We start from the raw sequence: 15,521 nt of genomic DNA on the forward strand, positions 1-15,521 counted from the left end.
GTCCTACTTGAGAGCCGTTCGTTTTAATGTTGTGCCCAAATTTCACTGCCTGCCGCTCCCCAGCACACACACACAGGTTAGACCTCCCTCCCTCCCTCTGCTAGTCCGCTGAGCATGGGGCAGGGAGGATAGGTCGGGTGCACACGTTAATTGCTACCAGTGCATGCTGTAGCTGGCCTGGTTGGGCAGACTCAGCTTAATATCAAAACGGGCTACCGCAGAGTGCATCTGCTGACTTTCTGGGTAGCGAAGTGTTGCATGAATTGCATCAAGGACAGCCAACTTTCAGCTTAGTCAGTAAATTCACTGACTAAATATGCAGATGATATGGTGTCACCTTGTGTAGGCTAAGGTTTCGAACCGGGGACCTCCAAGGGATGAGACGACAGTTAGTAAATGGCAACAGCTTTACCCACTGTGCTACCGTCCCTCATATTATTCTCAGAAATGAAATTATTTGTTCATGTGGCTCTATTCTATCCTCTTACAGTTTCTCAAGAGTCGTTTTATTTTGAAAAACCAAGACACTGCACAGCGAAAGTGTTGCTGTGTGAACTTGACACCAAGTCACCAAGAATCTCCCGATTGGGCGACGATTTTGAAGCTGCAACTGACCAATGAACACGCAGCTCGAGAGGGATATAAACCGGGCTCCCGGCAGTTGCTATTCATTCTTTGATTCTCTCGTAAGTTATAAGAAAACACACAACATGAGTGGACGAGGCAAAACCGGCGGAAAGGCTCGTGCAAAAGCGAAGACTCGCTCATCTCGTGCCGGGCTCCAGTTCCCAGTTGGTCGTGTCCACAGGCTGCTGCGCAAAGGAAACTACGCTCAGCGTGTCGGTGCTGGAGCCCCGGTGTATCTGGCGGCGGTGCTCGAGTATCTGACCGCTGAGATCCTGGAGTTGGCTGGAAACGCTGCCCGCGACAACAAGAAGAGCCGCATCATCCCCCGTCACCTGCAGCTGGCCGTCCGCAACGACGAGGAGCTCAACAAGCTCCTGGGCGGAGTCACCATCGCTCAGGGCGGTGTGCTGCCCAACATCCAGGCGGTGCTGCTGCCCAAGAAGACCGAGAAGGCTGCCAAGAAGTAAACTGCACCAGCCTGTCCAAACATCAAACCAAAGGCTCTTTTAAGAGCCACCCAATCCCACGAAAGAGTTATCCGTACCGTATTTGTAACACTTATCACTTTATTAAGATTTGTATAGTTTGGAAACTAGTCCAAGAACCAGGTTACTATATGATGAGGTTACTATATGATTTCTATTCTGTTAACTTGAAATTTTGTTTGGAGGCAGTTTCCCACAAACACAGCAGCACACAATCATAATTATGTGTAACATGGAATTGTACATTAAAAGCTTGAATTATTCAGAGATGCAAACTAGTATTTTGTTAGGATGTCTGTGTTTTCCCAAGTAAAGCATAACTTAACATGCAGGCCCAACCAGCATGACCCAGAAATAGTCTGCAGCATTTTCAAGTCAAACTGGCTTAGTGCCAAAGACATTTACTCATTCATTGCTCTGCCAAACCGACGTGAGGCTCCTTTTGTTTTATTATGGTTCAGTCTGGCACCAGATACCTCTTTTAAGGTGTTAATTTATTATGTCTAGTTCCTTTTGACTTTTTACTATGACCGTGACGTCATCGGCATAAGCCAGAACAGTCACTCGGTCTCCACCACTGGTCCTCGTAGTATGTTTATTCCATTTTTTGTTATCAGAGGGGCAAACAGTCAGTGTTGAATGGGATAACAAATAATATAAAAAGAAATAGAGTCCGCACACTGCTTGACTTGCTCCCAGTCGATTTATTTTTGACGTTTCGGTCAACAAGGACCTTCTTCAGTCCGGTCCTTGTTGACCGAAACGTCAAAAATAAATCGATTGGGAGCAAGTCAAGCAGTGTGCGGACTCTATTTCTTTTTATATGTTTCATTGCTTTTGTCCTGCACCTGCAATTTGAGTGGATGTGCGCGCTCTACTTTTTATATATAACAAATAATATGCCTGTCCCCAGTCACCCACAACACAACACACACAATCTCCACAAAACAGCAACACAGAAAACCAAACAAACAAACACACAGAGCATCTACAGCAGGCAGAAGGTTAACACTGTAAAAATAGGTACAGCAGGGGTATCCAGACACAATAAACAGATAAAAGCCCACCACATGTCAAGTCCTAAACAGAAATGTCAGTCCTTGCCAGTCCGCAGAGACCACTCCGAAGGGCCCGGGCCCTATCCTCTCCAATATAGTCCAGAAAGGGGTTCCAGATTTGAGCAAATTTGAATGGCCTATCCTTGAGCCAAACGCTGATAGCTTCCAAAGGGAGAAGTTCCATAACACTCCGAATCCACTGCAAAACTGTTGGGGCTGAGTCTGAAATCCACTGAAGAAGAACACATCTTCTTGCACTATAAAGAAGCACTTTGAGCAGCTTCAATGAAGAGGAGACTAGGTTTAATGCTGCCGTATGTAGTCCCAGAATGCAGGAGATAGGGTCAAGGGTAAATGTTTTCCCGCACTCCATCGGGGTCTGAGCAGCGCACTCCCCAAGTTTGAAGTCACAATCGGACAAATGTTTCTCGAGATAAACTGCTTTTTGTGTTGCCAGCAGGTGGCACTATGTCAAATTGCAAGAAATTCAGCGCCACACTACTTTGAGTTCCCAGGAGCACACTCCCCAAGCTTGAAGTCAATCGGATGAACGGTTCTCAAGATAAACCACTTTTTGTGTTGCCAGTAGGTGGCGCTGTGCCGAATTGCACAAAATTCGGCACTGCTCTATGTCAGGTTCCCAGCAGCACACTTATCAAGTTTGAAGTCGATCAGATGAATGGCTATGGAGATAAGGCGCTTTTTGTCTTGCCAGTAGGTGGCGCTATGCCAAATTGCACAAAATTCAGCTCCCTGCACCTCCTTGAGTCTCCCTAAGCGCACTCTTCGAGTTTGAAGTCGATCGGACGAACGGTTCTCAAGATAAACCACTTTTTGTGTGGCCAATAGGTGGCGCTGTTCTAAATTACACGAAATTCGGCACTGCACTGTGTCGAGTTCCCCTCAGCACACTCCTCAAAGTTGAAGTCGATCTGACGAATGGTTCTTGAGATAAACCACATTTTCTATGTTGCCAGTAGGTGGCGCTATGCCGAATTGCACAAAAACAGGGCACTGCACTGCACAATAGGGCACACTCCCAAAGTTTGAAGTCGATCCGACCAACGGTTCTCGATGGCATGCAGCAGATGATGCTCATCCATAAGCAGTGGTGGAAATGGCCAGGTTTTACTCTGGCAAACCTACTTACACAGGATGCGGGTTCCCGGAAGTGGTGATGCCCTAGAGCAGAGGTTCTCAAATGTTTTTCAGAAAGGACCCCTTATAAGATAACACCCCCCCCATTCAATCTCAAGGACTGATGTTGACTTAGCTAACGACTGTTTACTCAATGACTGTCCTCACAGCAGTGTTGACACTTAGCCCAGATCAGCCAGGGCTGGAAGGAGCACATGCTTGATTGAACACATGTATTAACACGTTCACTGCCGTGGACGAGATATCTCGTCAAGCAGAAACCAGCGGTTGACTGCCGTGGACGAGATATCTCGTCAAAAAAAAAAAAAAAGATTGACGGTGGGACGTGGATCTAACCCTTTTACATCTCCTATAAAAATATGGGAGCCACCGAACATGTACAACCCATTCCACCGACCCACTAAGTGGCGACAGTGCTCTCCAGAGTAAAGAAAGCCGAGCCAAAACTGCAGGGGAAAGCGCGAGGAAACCATTCTCATACTGTAGAATGGTTTGGCGAAAACGCTTTCGCGCTGGCGCACAACGGTGGCGCACAACGGTGGGGGGTTCCAAAAATAGACTGGGTGCAACAGACTTTGAAACACGCAGCATAAATAAGCCCAGAATCGCAAAAGCTTCATCAAATCTCTCAACCGAAACCCCAAGAAACGAGCGAGCCCATCCAGACTCGCCCGACGAGGGGCAGCCAGGCAGCAGACAGGCAGCAGAAACTCGCTTGTGACACACCCGCTGCAGCCACTAAGGGAGGAGGAGAACACACACGGAGGGAGGAGTTTGAAGGAGAGGGGGGTTTCCTGCTGTTATGGAGGAAATTACTGTTCAAAACTATTGTTTAGATGTCTGACGTCTTACTGATGCCAAAAATAAATGGTTAAAGTGACTGTTCTATCGAATTTCACAAAAAGGCATTTATCTCAGCTTAAATTTTCAGACGCTTAAACCATGCTGTATTCAACTGCTAATGCCTACATAACTACTAACTCTACAAACTAACTCTTTTAGACAGAGAAAGCACACATTCTATTAGTTCTTTTGAGATATTTTGTGTTCACAAAATCCTAACAGAAAATAATCCTCGGCTCTTGAAAGATGAGCCAGAATCCTCAAAAAAAAAAACTTGGCAGAAGCTACCTACAGTAAAAAAAAAAAACTGTTGGCAGTGAATGTGTTAATATCGAAGGTGTTTCACATCCGAATCGCACGGAAACAGGGCACCGACCTCCGTCGGGTCGCCATCAGCGCACCCCCCGAGTTTCAAGTCGATCCGACCAACGGTTCTCGAGATACGCGAAGGACAGACAGACGATCCCGTCATTATAGTATAGATGATAGAAATTATGACAGTTTTAGGTATTAAAATAAGTAATAAAAACTGTTCTGTTTTTCTAAGAACGTTGCATCAGCCATAGAGCGAAAGGTCATGTGGATAGGTGAGCTGGACCAAAAAAAATGGACGAGCAAGGAGTTCAGTTCCATATTATAAACTTATGTACGGTGGAGTGGAGCTGTTTTGTTACAACCAAAGAGTGCCCTATGGACGACTGCAATGAAGATGAAACTTTAGAGCATTTGCTCCTGAGAGATCTAAATATGTTTGGGGAAAAATGGAAAACATTGTTTTTAATGTTACTGTGAATTATAATGCTGTGATGTATGGTGTCTTTAATTAAATAATGCTAGGACCACACCAGGACTTTTTCTGGACAATTGTTTGTGTGGTCGTGACCAAATTGTGGAAGACGTGGAATACAATTATCCACCAAGCCGTCATCCCAGGTGAAGTGGTCTATAAACAAATCATATCAGAACTGAAAAGACAAAGAACACTGCAACTAAAAGACCCCACACCCTCGCACCTGCTCACCTTCTAATATACTTCTTATTTTGCTCCTTTCTACTGTTTATATATATATATTTAAAAAAAAATGTGAATGTTGTTTACCCCTGACTGAATAAATTCAATAAAGTATATTTAAAAAGTGAAAACCAGGAATCCTGACCGCTACTCACTGTTGTGGAATAGTAACTATGTAGTTGAACTATGTAGTTTAATTACATTTTGCAGTAGCTTGCTGGTAGTTCAACTACATGCATATTTGCGTAGTGAGCCAAGTAGTTAAACTACTTTTTGGACATTTTTGTGTAGTTTAACTCAAACTACAAACTACAATTTTGGGCAATGAAATGCTGCCTCTGATTGACTTGGCCTGAGATTCGTACCCTAACCTTAATCAATGCTAGTCAAGTCTTTACTGTTACTTGTCTGATAAAACAAAACCCAGAAAAAAAACAGATGTGTCTACAACAACAAAAATATAACATTAATGTATTGGGTGTCAATAAACTCAATTGAGGTGCATTAATTTTGCTGGCATTGCGTTTTTTTGTAGGCTATATCACGCATTGTCTTTTTTTTTTTTACAAAGCTAAACTAAACTACATTTCTCGCAGGGTAGCTTTGCTGTAGTTTCAACTACTTCATGGTGAAGTAGTTGGTAGCTTCCTAAGCTATGCTTTTAAAGTAGCTTCCCCAACACCACTACTAGACCATGGGACCTTCAAAATCAACACTCAACTACACCATCAGTCAAACTATCATGACTCCATCAAATTCAAGAAGGGAATGCAGGTCTCTAATGATTAGTGTGGATTAGAGCAGTGATTCCCAACCAGGGGTACGTGTACCCCTAGGGGTACTTGAGCAGCTTGCAGGGGGTACTTGGAAAGATTTGAGATTACAATTTACTTCCAAAATGATTATATAATGTCTTAGACTGTTTTCAATAATGAAGACTACTTCACTAGTCAATGATTGTTTATCCATCCCATTCACTAATCCATGGTTCCTTTCCATTCATCTCTCTCTCCCCTGCAGCAACGCCCTCAGGTTACATCAGCCATTCATAAATATGCACGCCCTCTTTATCCCTGTCCAATCAATGTCTCCCACGCTTTCCCTCTCTTCGGCCGTTGGCCAATCACCTAAATGAAGTTCTATTTAAGACTCTTGCAAGTCGTAACTCACCCTGTTTGTTCACCCATATAGCTGCTGTTCCTGAGTAGCTGCTGCTTCGCCCCTCCTCCTCCCCTGAACACCACCAACGTCATGACTCCAGTAGAACTCCCTATGGGGGTTCTCTATCCTATAAATCACTGACGTCCTCCTCTCGGCTCAGAGGAGCGTCATCATACCATGGAGTCATTCGCCAAATCTAAGTGTTGTTGTTTATCATTAAAGTTTATTGTACTTTCCTTCTAGTCTCTCATTATTGAAATGGCATTCCAAGTCATTTCATAAGCCCAATGTTAAAATGGTACGTGCGCGCTGCAACTATTCCGCCTGGCAAGTGTCAACTGCTATGCTGATAAATGGCTCAAAAACTCCTTGAATTTGTGGATTGTATATTGGTTCTGGGATGTGATTTGAATCTGGTTGTGGATCCTATATTTGACACTAGTAATACTAACCCATTACAACGGCACTCATCTTCGCAATATATCAAATCATTTCTAGAAGATTTAAATATCATTGATGTTTGGCGTGTGTTGAACCCTCTAGTCAAAGATTTCACATTTTTTTCAGCCCGTCATCAGAGTTATTCTCGTATCGACTACATTCTTGCTTCTCCTAGTGTTCTCAAATCTGTCTGTCAATCTCAAATTCTACCTATACTTCTTTCAGACCATTCCCCAATCTTAATTTCATTAGATCATGTTCCAACTTCACTTGGCAACAAGCGATGGCGCTTCAATGTAACCTTGTTACAAGATAATGTCTTTTTGAACCAACTTATAAAAGATATTACAGACTTTTTAGAAATTAATGCCCAACCTGGGATTGATCCACAGACTCTCTGGGACGTCACTAAAGCTGCAATAAGAGGCATCTGCACCTCCTACTCCTCTTATATGAACAAGGAGCGTAAACGCAGATATGTTTATCTTGACAATGAAATTGTTCGCCTGGACTCCTTGCAGAAAGTAAATTTCTGTAATGATAGGCAATCTGAAATTTCAAGACTTAAAATTGATTATAAAGCATTATTACACTCTAGGGCTGAATTCTTGCATCGTAAGTCTCGCCAAATACATTATGAAAATGCAGAAAGGCCATCTAGACTTTTGGCATTGAGATTAAAGCAGTCTGAGCAGCTGGCATCTATTGACGCCATTCGCAATCACAATGGTGAACTTTGTACTTCACCTTCACAAATAAATGAAACATTTACTGCCTTTTATTCTAAATTGTATACATCAGAGTCCTCCTCTGATTCATCTGCTATAACATCTTTCCTCAGTGGCTTAGCTCTTCCTTCTCTCTCTGCCCAGCAAGCTGCAGATCTGGACTCTCCTCTTTCACTTGTTGAAGTGTAAGAGGCGTTGGACTCAATGCCTAAGTCAAAATCGCCTGGTCTAGATGGCATCCCCCCGGAGCTGCTGTCAGTGCTCTGGGACTTGGTTGGTCCAGTCCTCTTAGACTCCTTAAATTATGCATTAGAAACAGGTTCGTTTCATCGAGACCAAAAGGCTGCACTTATTTCACTGCTTTTAAAGAAAGGGAAGGATCCTCTGGAATGTTCCAGCTATAGACCACTCTCTCTTTTGAATTGTGACTTTAAGCTTTTTGCAAAAGTACTGGCTCGAAGGCTGGACAAATATATTTCTTCTCTTGTCCATCATGACCAATCTGGCTTCATCAAAAGCCGTTTTGCAGCAGATAACATCAGACGTCTCTTACATATTATTGATTCTGCTACAACTCAATCTCATTCCTGTGCTGTGCTTTCATTGGATGCTGAGAAGGCCTTTGATCGCGTGGAGTGGGACTTTCTCTGGGAAGTTTTGAAAAAGTTTGGTTTTGGAAGTAATTTTGTCAGAATGGTCCGTACACTCTACCATGGTCCCACTGCACGTGTTCAAACAGGTCACCCGGGTGCGTCTGACTTTACACTGTTTAGGTCCACCAGACAAGGGTGTCCTTTGTCTCCCAGTCTTTTTGCCCTTTTTCTTGAACCTCTTGCTCAATTAATTAGACAGAACCATTTAATTTCTCCTATCATCATTAAAGACACATCACATCAAATTTCGCTATACGCTGACGATATTTTATTGTATCTTTCTGACATCTCAAATTCACTCCCCCATTTATTAAAAGTAATCAATGAATTTGGTATTCTTTCTGGCTATAAAATTAATTGGACCAAGACTGCTATTATGCCTCTTAATTCTACAGCCAGACTAGAAAATTTACCTTCTCCACTCTCTTTTGATGCCAAAGGCTTCACCTATCTTGGTATCCAAATCCGACCTAGCCTTTCCCATGTTGTAAAAGAAAATTATGATGCGTCTTTAACCTCAATTAGGAATGACTTATTAAAATGGGATTCTCTCCAGGTTAGTCTCTATGGAAGGATCAATATCATTAAAATGAATATTTTGCCACGTGTAAACTTCCTATTTTCAATGATACCACTACCCCCACCGCCAAATTTCTTCCAGGAACTTTATTCAGCCTGTAGGAAATTTATATGGAACGGCAAACCACCCAGAATTAGCATGTCTACTTTACAACGTCCCAAAAACGCTGGAGGTCTTGCCTTCCCTAACTTTAAGTTTTGGGCATTTCAATTAAGAGCACTGAAGATTTGGCTTAACCCCAGTTCTGTTGTACCCTGGAGGTCTTTAGAGAATGCAATTGCATTCCCAATTAGAATCCAGGATTTACTTTTTAGTAATAAAAAACTTAGAACTATTTTGTCCCAGTCAGGGTCAATCATTCACAACAGTGTTCATATATGGTATCAAATAAACAAATTTCTTTCAATCACATGTAGTTTACATGATCTGTCTCCTCTTTGGAATAATCATTTTCTATTGACCGGGACTGGGCCTTTTGTTTTTCGTCCTTGGTCTGATTTGGGTATATTTAATTTGAGTGATATTTATGATCGGAATGCCCTCTGCTCTTTCCAAGATTTGAAGGACAGGTATTCCCTCCCTGGATCTTCTTGGTTTCTCTATATCAAACTCCGCACTGCTTTAAAAACATATGGAGTCCCTTGGGACTCTCAACTCTGTTCTCACCCACTGGCCCACCTGCTCCTCCGTACAAGATTACATAATATAGTCTCCCAAATTTATAATAAATTATCCTCCCATAATCTCAGTTGCCTCCCTTTAATAAACAAATGGGAAGAGGATTTCCGTGGTTGTGGTCTTGATGCTGACTGGGATTGGCATGAAATATGGAACAACATATTCTCATCGTCAAAAAATCTTGCCCACCAAGCAATTCATTACAAGTTTGCTCACAGAATTTACTTTACACCTGATCGCAGATTTAAGTTAAACATCATTAGTAGTGATTTATGTGATAAATGCTGTGTTTCTGCTGTAGGTAATATTTCTCATATGTTTTGGTTTTGTGAACCGGTTGGGAAACTATGGACATTTGTGGCTGAACTGTTGGGGAACTTCTTTTCAAACTCTCTACCTTTGTGCCCAGCCCTGTTTTTGTTTGCTTATAATCCCAATTTAGTTCTAACTTACCAGGACAAAAGAATACTATTGGCAGCCTCAACAGCTGCGAAGAAAACTATAATTAAGAGCTGGTTTGAAGATAATCTTCCATTAAGGAGGATTTGGCTTACCTTCTTTATTGAGATATTACAACTCGAGCTATCTACTTCTAAGGTTAATAACGCTCGCAGCAATACAATTGACAATTGGACCCGTGCTATTACTTACTTTAGTACTCCAAATTAATTATATTCTTACACACTCTAAACAAGTTTGGCATACCTTGTTTATTTTTTAATTTTTTTTGTTGTTGTTTTGTTTTGTCTGCTGTTGTTGTTATGTCGTATTGTGCTCTATTGTTAGTTGTTGTCTGTGTTCCCTGTTGCTGTGCTGTAATTTCTCTGTTCCTGTACTTGTTTGTATTCGATTCTGTTTCTTGTCACCAACATGAAATCAAACTCAATAAATAATTGTTAAAAAAAAAAAAAATGGCTCAAAAACATTCAGTTGCTGTCGCTCCAGAAACAGCTTTGGGAGGCCTGGTGACAAAAGGGAAAAAGACGTTTCCAGCCAACTCCAGAATCTCAGCGGTCAGGTACTCGAGCACCGCCGCCAGATACACCGGGGCTCCAGCACCGACACGCTGAGCGTAGTTTCCTTTGCGCAGCAGCCTGTGGACACGGCCGACCGGGAACTGGAGCCCGGCACGAGATGAGCGGGTCTTCGCCTTTGCGCGAGCCTTTCCGCCGGTTTTGCCCCTGCCACTCATGGTGAAGACTTCTTTCAAGAGCTGAGACTCAAAGAAAATGTGAAGCACAAGGGAAGCCCTGGATTATATGTCCTGGGTGCGGACGGAGCGGTTCCTGTTCGTCCAATCAGAAAAGAGGCTGCAGAGAAGCAGCGCACGCCTGAGTTTGAATTTAAGCGGGTTTTCATGAAGAAACTAAAGTACTTTTCTTCAATAGCCTACGTTTTGTTGGGTGTAATTGGGGGGAAAATAAGATGGAAATAAAGAAAACAACAAAAACATGTCTTATGATTTAAATGTGAGGATGAAATAGAAACACCTGCTTCAGGTCTGGGCCATGTTGCAGGGTTCAGCCAACACACTGTTATCAACAGTGACATGGTCACAAATAACTCTTGATAGGCAGCAGACATTCCCCTGGCATGTAGGCTACTGGACTTCTGAATTTAGTGTTTTATTTTGCCTTTCATTGTATTGGCAATGTATTTGATGTCATGAATTGCAAGCCCCTCGACCTACGAACATGTAGCCTAATCTTTTATTTGTGCTTTTGTATTGTGATTTGATGGTTTTTGGATTTATGTAAAACCCTCAGAACATTTTTTATTTCAAAAATGTGAAAAAAGCAGAATGGCCTGTTATGTTGGAATACACATTTTGTCAACTGAATTTATGTTACATTTTAAAAGCTGAATAAACGTGATTGAATATTGAGGCGGCTCTGAAAAGAGCCGTTGTGTGGAGTGGCAGTGAGTCGAATATCCATTGGAGTTCTCAGATTCACAATTCTGACATCTTCATCCTCTAAATTCTGACATAAAACTCATTGGGATTGTTTTTTTCCATGGCTGGAATCATAATCCACATGACATTGTTGAATTTCCCTCCCTACACAAAACACGTAATTTAATTACAATAAAGCTGTTCTGAATAAATAACAGTCGTGGACAGAAGCGCTCACCTCCATTTTTATCCGTTAAATGTAACGTTATTGAAAAGTAGATAAGCTACTAGTGCTTTTGCTGTATGCCAGGTAGCATACTATGGTAATAGGGGCGGGGTGTTATCTAGGGTTATTATTAAATGTTTATTATTAAACACAAAACACAATTATGCATAATTGCAAAACGAAACGCAGGAATAGCAACCCTTTGCAGTGAAGATGGGGGTGGCTCTTAAAAGAGCCGTTTTGGGTTGGTGTCGAAAGCAGATGGTTTAAGCGCGCTCTCCGCGGATGCGACGGGCCAGCTGGATGTCTTTGGGCATGATGGTGACCCTCTTGGCGTGGATGGCGCACAGGTTGGTGTCCTCAAACAGGCCGACCAGGTAAGCCTCGCTGGCCTCCTGCAGAGCCATGACAGCGGAGCTCTGGAAGCGCAGGTCGGTCTTGAAATCCTGGGCGATCTCTCTCACCAGGCGCTGGAAGGGCAGCTTGCGGATCAGCAGCTCGGTGGATTTCTGGTAGCGACGGATCTCTCTGAGAGCCACGGTACCGGGCCTGTAACGGTGAGGCTTCTTGACGCCGCCGGTGGCCGGGGCGCTCTTACGGGCAGCCTTGGTGGCGAGCTGCTTCCTGGGAGCTTTGCCTCCAGTGGATTTACGAGCGGTCTGCTTGGTTCTGGCCATTGTAGAGCAGTCAGCACTTCCTTCTAGAGCACAAAATGGTCTCACAGCGAATGTCACCGGCTTTATATAGCCAGCGCAGGAGAGCTGCCATGCGCTGATTGGCCTGCCTGAGGGACGCGCGCGCACGCATCGGCAGATGGAAAGTCCGCCCAAATTCAAAATACTCCTCTGCTACAGCGGCGCAGAAATTCTGAAGAGGACGATTGTAGCCTACAATGTGTAGGCTTACTAAATTATTATGTTTTTACTAACCGAAGTATTTTCTGTCACTGTTTTCACTCCTATGTAGAAAAGATAACCAGCTAAATCATGGTTAAAAATAATAAAAACACAAACTAAAATAAGATCAAATACAATAGAAAATAATGGGCTCCAACAGTGGAGTGTGAAGAGCGGAAAACAAAATCCTGGATACACTATTATAACTCAAACTAATTTAAAATAGGCTACTGTTATAGGCTACATGTATTTAGTTGTGTAGGCTACAGTCATGTATGTTTATTTGGTTAGTGCTCTATAATCTATGGAGAACAGCAGAAGAATATGCACAGGATGGGGAAGTTAACACTTGCACAATGCTTTATTCTTCTTGTATGTCATGCCGAGTGAAACCTGTTTTAAAGTCCAAGTACACTTTGCATAATGCATTTTAGTTATAATACATCACTCATTTAAATTCTGTTGATGTATGACTATTATACAAACGACTATTGCAGTCAAGAGTGCTTATTTGAAAATAATACTGTAGGATAGATAAAGGTAAATTTAGTTCGCCATGGTATATGTTTGCACAAGGAAATGGACTGATTGGTGCAGACACGGGATACATAGAAATATACAGGAACGATTCAAATTCATATCTTCCTGGCTGCAAAAGCAGAGTGAAAAAATTGACAAATCAGGGCACACTACAAAAAAAATACAAACAAGTTCGCATCCCTGAAACTATCAACAAAACATAATTGTAGTTGTATTGCATGCGTGTATGTGTAGATAGTACGCTCTTTTATGAAGTAGTGGGTGGCCCTTAAAAGGACCTTTGTGTTGGTGAAGCTCTAGTAGTTTACTTGGAGCTAGTGTACTTGGTGACGGCCTTGGTTCCCTCGGACACGGCGTGCTTGGCCAGCTCGCCAGGCAGCAGCAGGCGAACGGCGGTCTGGATCTCCCTGGAGGTGATGGTGCGGCGCTTGTTGTAATGAGCCAGGCGAGACGCCTCACCGGCAATGCGCTCAAAAATGTCGTTCACAAAGGAGTTCATGATGCCCATGGCCTTGGAGGAGATGCCGGTGTCGGGGTGGACCTGCTTCAGCACCTTGTACACGTAGATGGCGTAGCTCTCCTTCCTGGACTTTCTGCGCTTCTTGCCGCCCTTGGCGGCCGTCTTGGTGACGGCTTTCTTGGAGCCCTTCTTGGGCGCTGACTTGGCTGGTTCAGGCATGATCAGTTCTCGGTACTTCACAGCAACGAACGAATGAAGTGAAGGCGACAAAACGACTGTATTTATAGACAGCTATGCAAATAGAATCCTGCGGCTCGTGCGTGTTCATTGGTCAGTTGTACCTTCAAAATCGTCGACCAATCAGAAGATTGTTGGTGTCAAGTTAACACAGGAAATAACACTTTTGCCGTGTAGTGTCTTGGATTTTCAAAATAAAACGACTCCTGAGGGCTCGACTGTAAAGCTGATTCCACATGATAAAGCTCTTCTCTCACCCCGAAGTAGATCAGAGAAAGGTCAGCGGTAGATAGTTCACAAACATTTAGATGAAGCAAGCTCTCAGGTTTGTATTAAAAATATATTTAGTAAGTGTCTCTCAGAAAACAAGAGAGACATCATGATGTGGCTGGTCTCAGTTGGCAGACTAGCAGTCCGAGCAGTCGTCAAGTGGAGCTGCTTTGTCACAACCAAAGAGTGTCCTATGGACGACTGCAAGGAGGATGAAACTATAGAACATCTGCTCCTAAAATGTGAGAGATCTAAATATGTTTGGGGGAAAATGGTTAGTATTGGTTTTAATGTTACTGTGAATTATAATGCTGTGATGTATGGTGTCTTTAATGAAATAATGCCAGGGCCACACCAGGACTTTTTCTTGACAGTTGTTTGTGTGGTCGTGGCCAAATTGTGGAAGACGAGGTGTGCCACAGTTATCCACCAAGCAGTCATCCCAGGTGAAGTGGTCTATAAACAAATCATAACCGAACTGAAAAGACAAAGAACACTGGACATCAGAACAAAGAGACCCACACCCTGGCACCTGCTCACTTTCTAACAGACTTCTTATTTTTGGTAACTATTCCTTTCTACCGTTTATAATATATATATATATATACTGTAAATGTTTGTAACCCCTGACTGAATAATTGAATAAAGTCTATTTAAAAAACGGTAGATAGGTCAAAGTTTATACAATTTGAACTTTGAGCGCAAATTCGAGCTGTGTGCGACACCAAGTGTAGCGCTGCCGCATTGAACTGCAGAACCGGAGAGCACCCAGCACCCTGCCCAGCGTGTACATTTCTAGGCTTACTCCTTCAAAAGACTAGAATGACCGCACCGTAGATATATGCCTCTGCCAACAAGTGATCAGTCGACATTCATCCAGACTTTGACGTTTGAGCCAAATGGGAGGTCACAGTGACCTTGACCAAAATGTAATCAGTTCATCCATGAGTCAAAGTGGACATTTGAGTCAAATTAGATGAAATTCCGTGTTCCTGATATATCATGTTAACGAGCATGAAACGAGCGGTTGTGATGTCACAGTAACATTGAACTTTGACCACCAAAATCTAATCTGTTCATCTTTGAGTGGAGGTTTCAGGCAAATTGGAAGAAACTTCGTCAAGGCGTTCTTGAGATATTGCATTAACGAGCTTGGAAATGGGATTTGTGAGGTCACAGTGACCTTGAACTTTGCCCTTTAACCACCAAAATCGAATCAGTTGGACGTTTGAGGCAAATTTGATTAAATTCCGTCAAGGCGTTCCTGAGATATCGCGTTAACGAACTTGGGAATGGCATTCGTGAGGACACAGTGACCTTGAACTTTGACCACCAAAATCTAATAAGTTCATCCATGAGTCCAAGTCAATGTGAAATTCCCTCAAGGCGTTCCTCAGATATTGCGTTAACGAACAGCGGACGGGCGGACAACCCGAATCCATAATGCCTCCGGCCTGGCTATTGCCACACTTATTGCCAGGCTTATAAAATACTTTATATTTTAATGTTTGTATGATTCATGGCCGATGTTGACCGACAATTCCCGACAATGTTGATCACATTTCCTGGGGTTG

At 42.9% G+C, this 15,521-nt stretch overlaps 1 protein-coding gene and 2 pseudogenes across 3 annotated transcripts in view; 1 reads left to right on the forward strand and 2 right to left on the reverse strand.

Moving 5' to 3' along the window:
• The first annotated feature begins 710 nt into the window (after window positions 1-710).
• LOC310789631 (histone H2A pseudogene) lies at window positions 711-1,094 on the forward strand (annotated as a pseudogene). The gene has a single exon. The product of its transcript is annotated as a histone H2A pseudogene (transcript).
• Window positions 1,095-11,810: 10,716 nt separating this feature from the next.
• The window catches only part of LOC310790427 (histone H3.2), a gene marked incomplete at its 3' end in the record, with an annotated part of 253,276 nt that continues 249,565 nt past the window's right edge, over window positions 11,811-15,521 (reverse strand). The window contains exon 2 of the mRNA XM_083652114.1: window positions 11,811-12,244. Within this exon, the coding sequence (XP_083508240.1) occupies window positions 11,811-12,221 (411 nt within the window). The 5' untranslated portion in view covers window positions 12,222-12,244. The remainder of the gene's footprint in view (window positions 12,245-15,521) is intronic.
• LOC310789858 (histone H2B pseudogene) lies at window positions 13,285-13,659 on the reverse strand (annotated as a pseudogene). The gene has a single exon. The product of its transcript is annotated as a histone H2B pseudogene (transcript).

Source organism: Poromitra crassiceps (genome assembly GCF_964638095.1).
Source record: "Poromitra crassiceps genome assembly, chromosome: 15".
NCBI classification, from domain to species: Eukaryota; Metazoa; Chordata; class Actinopteri; order Beryciformes; family Melamphaidae; genus Poromitra; species Poromitra crassiceps.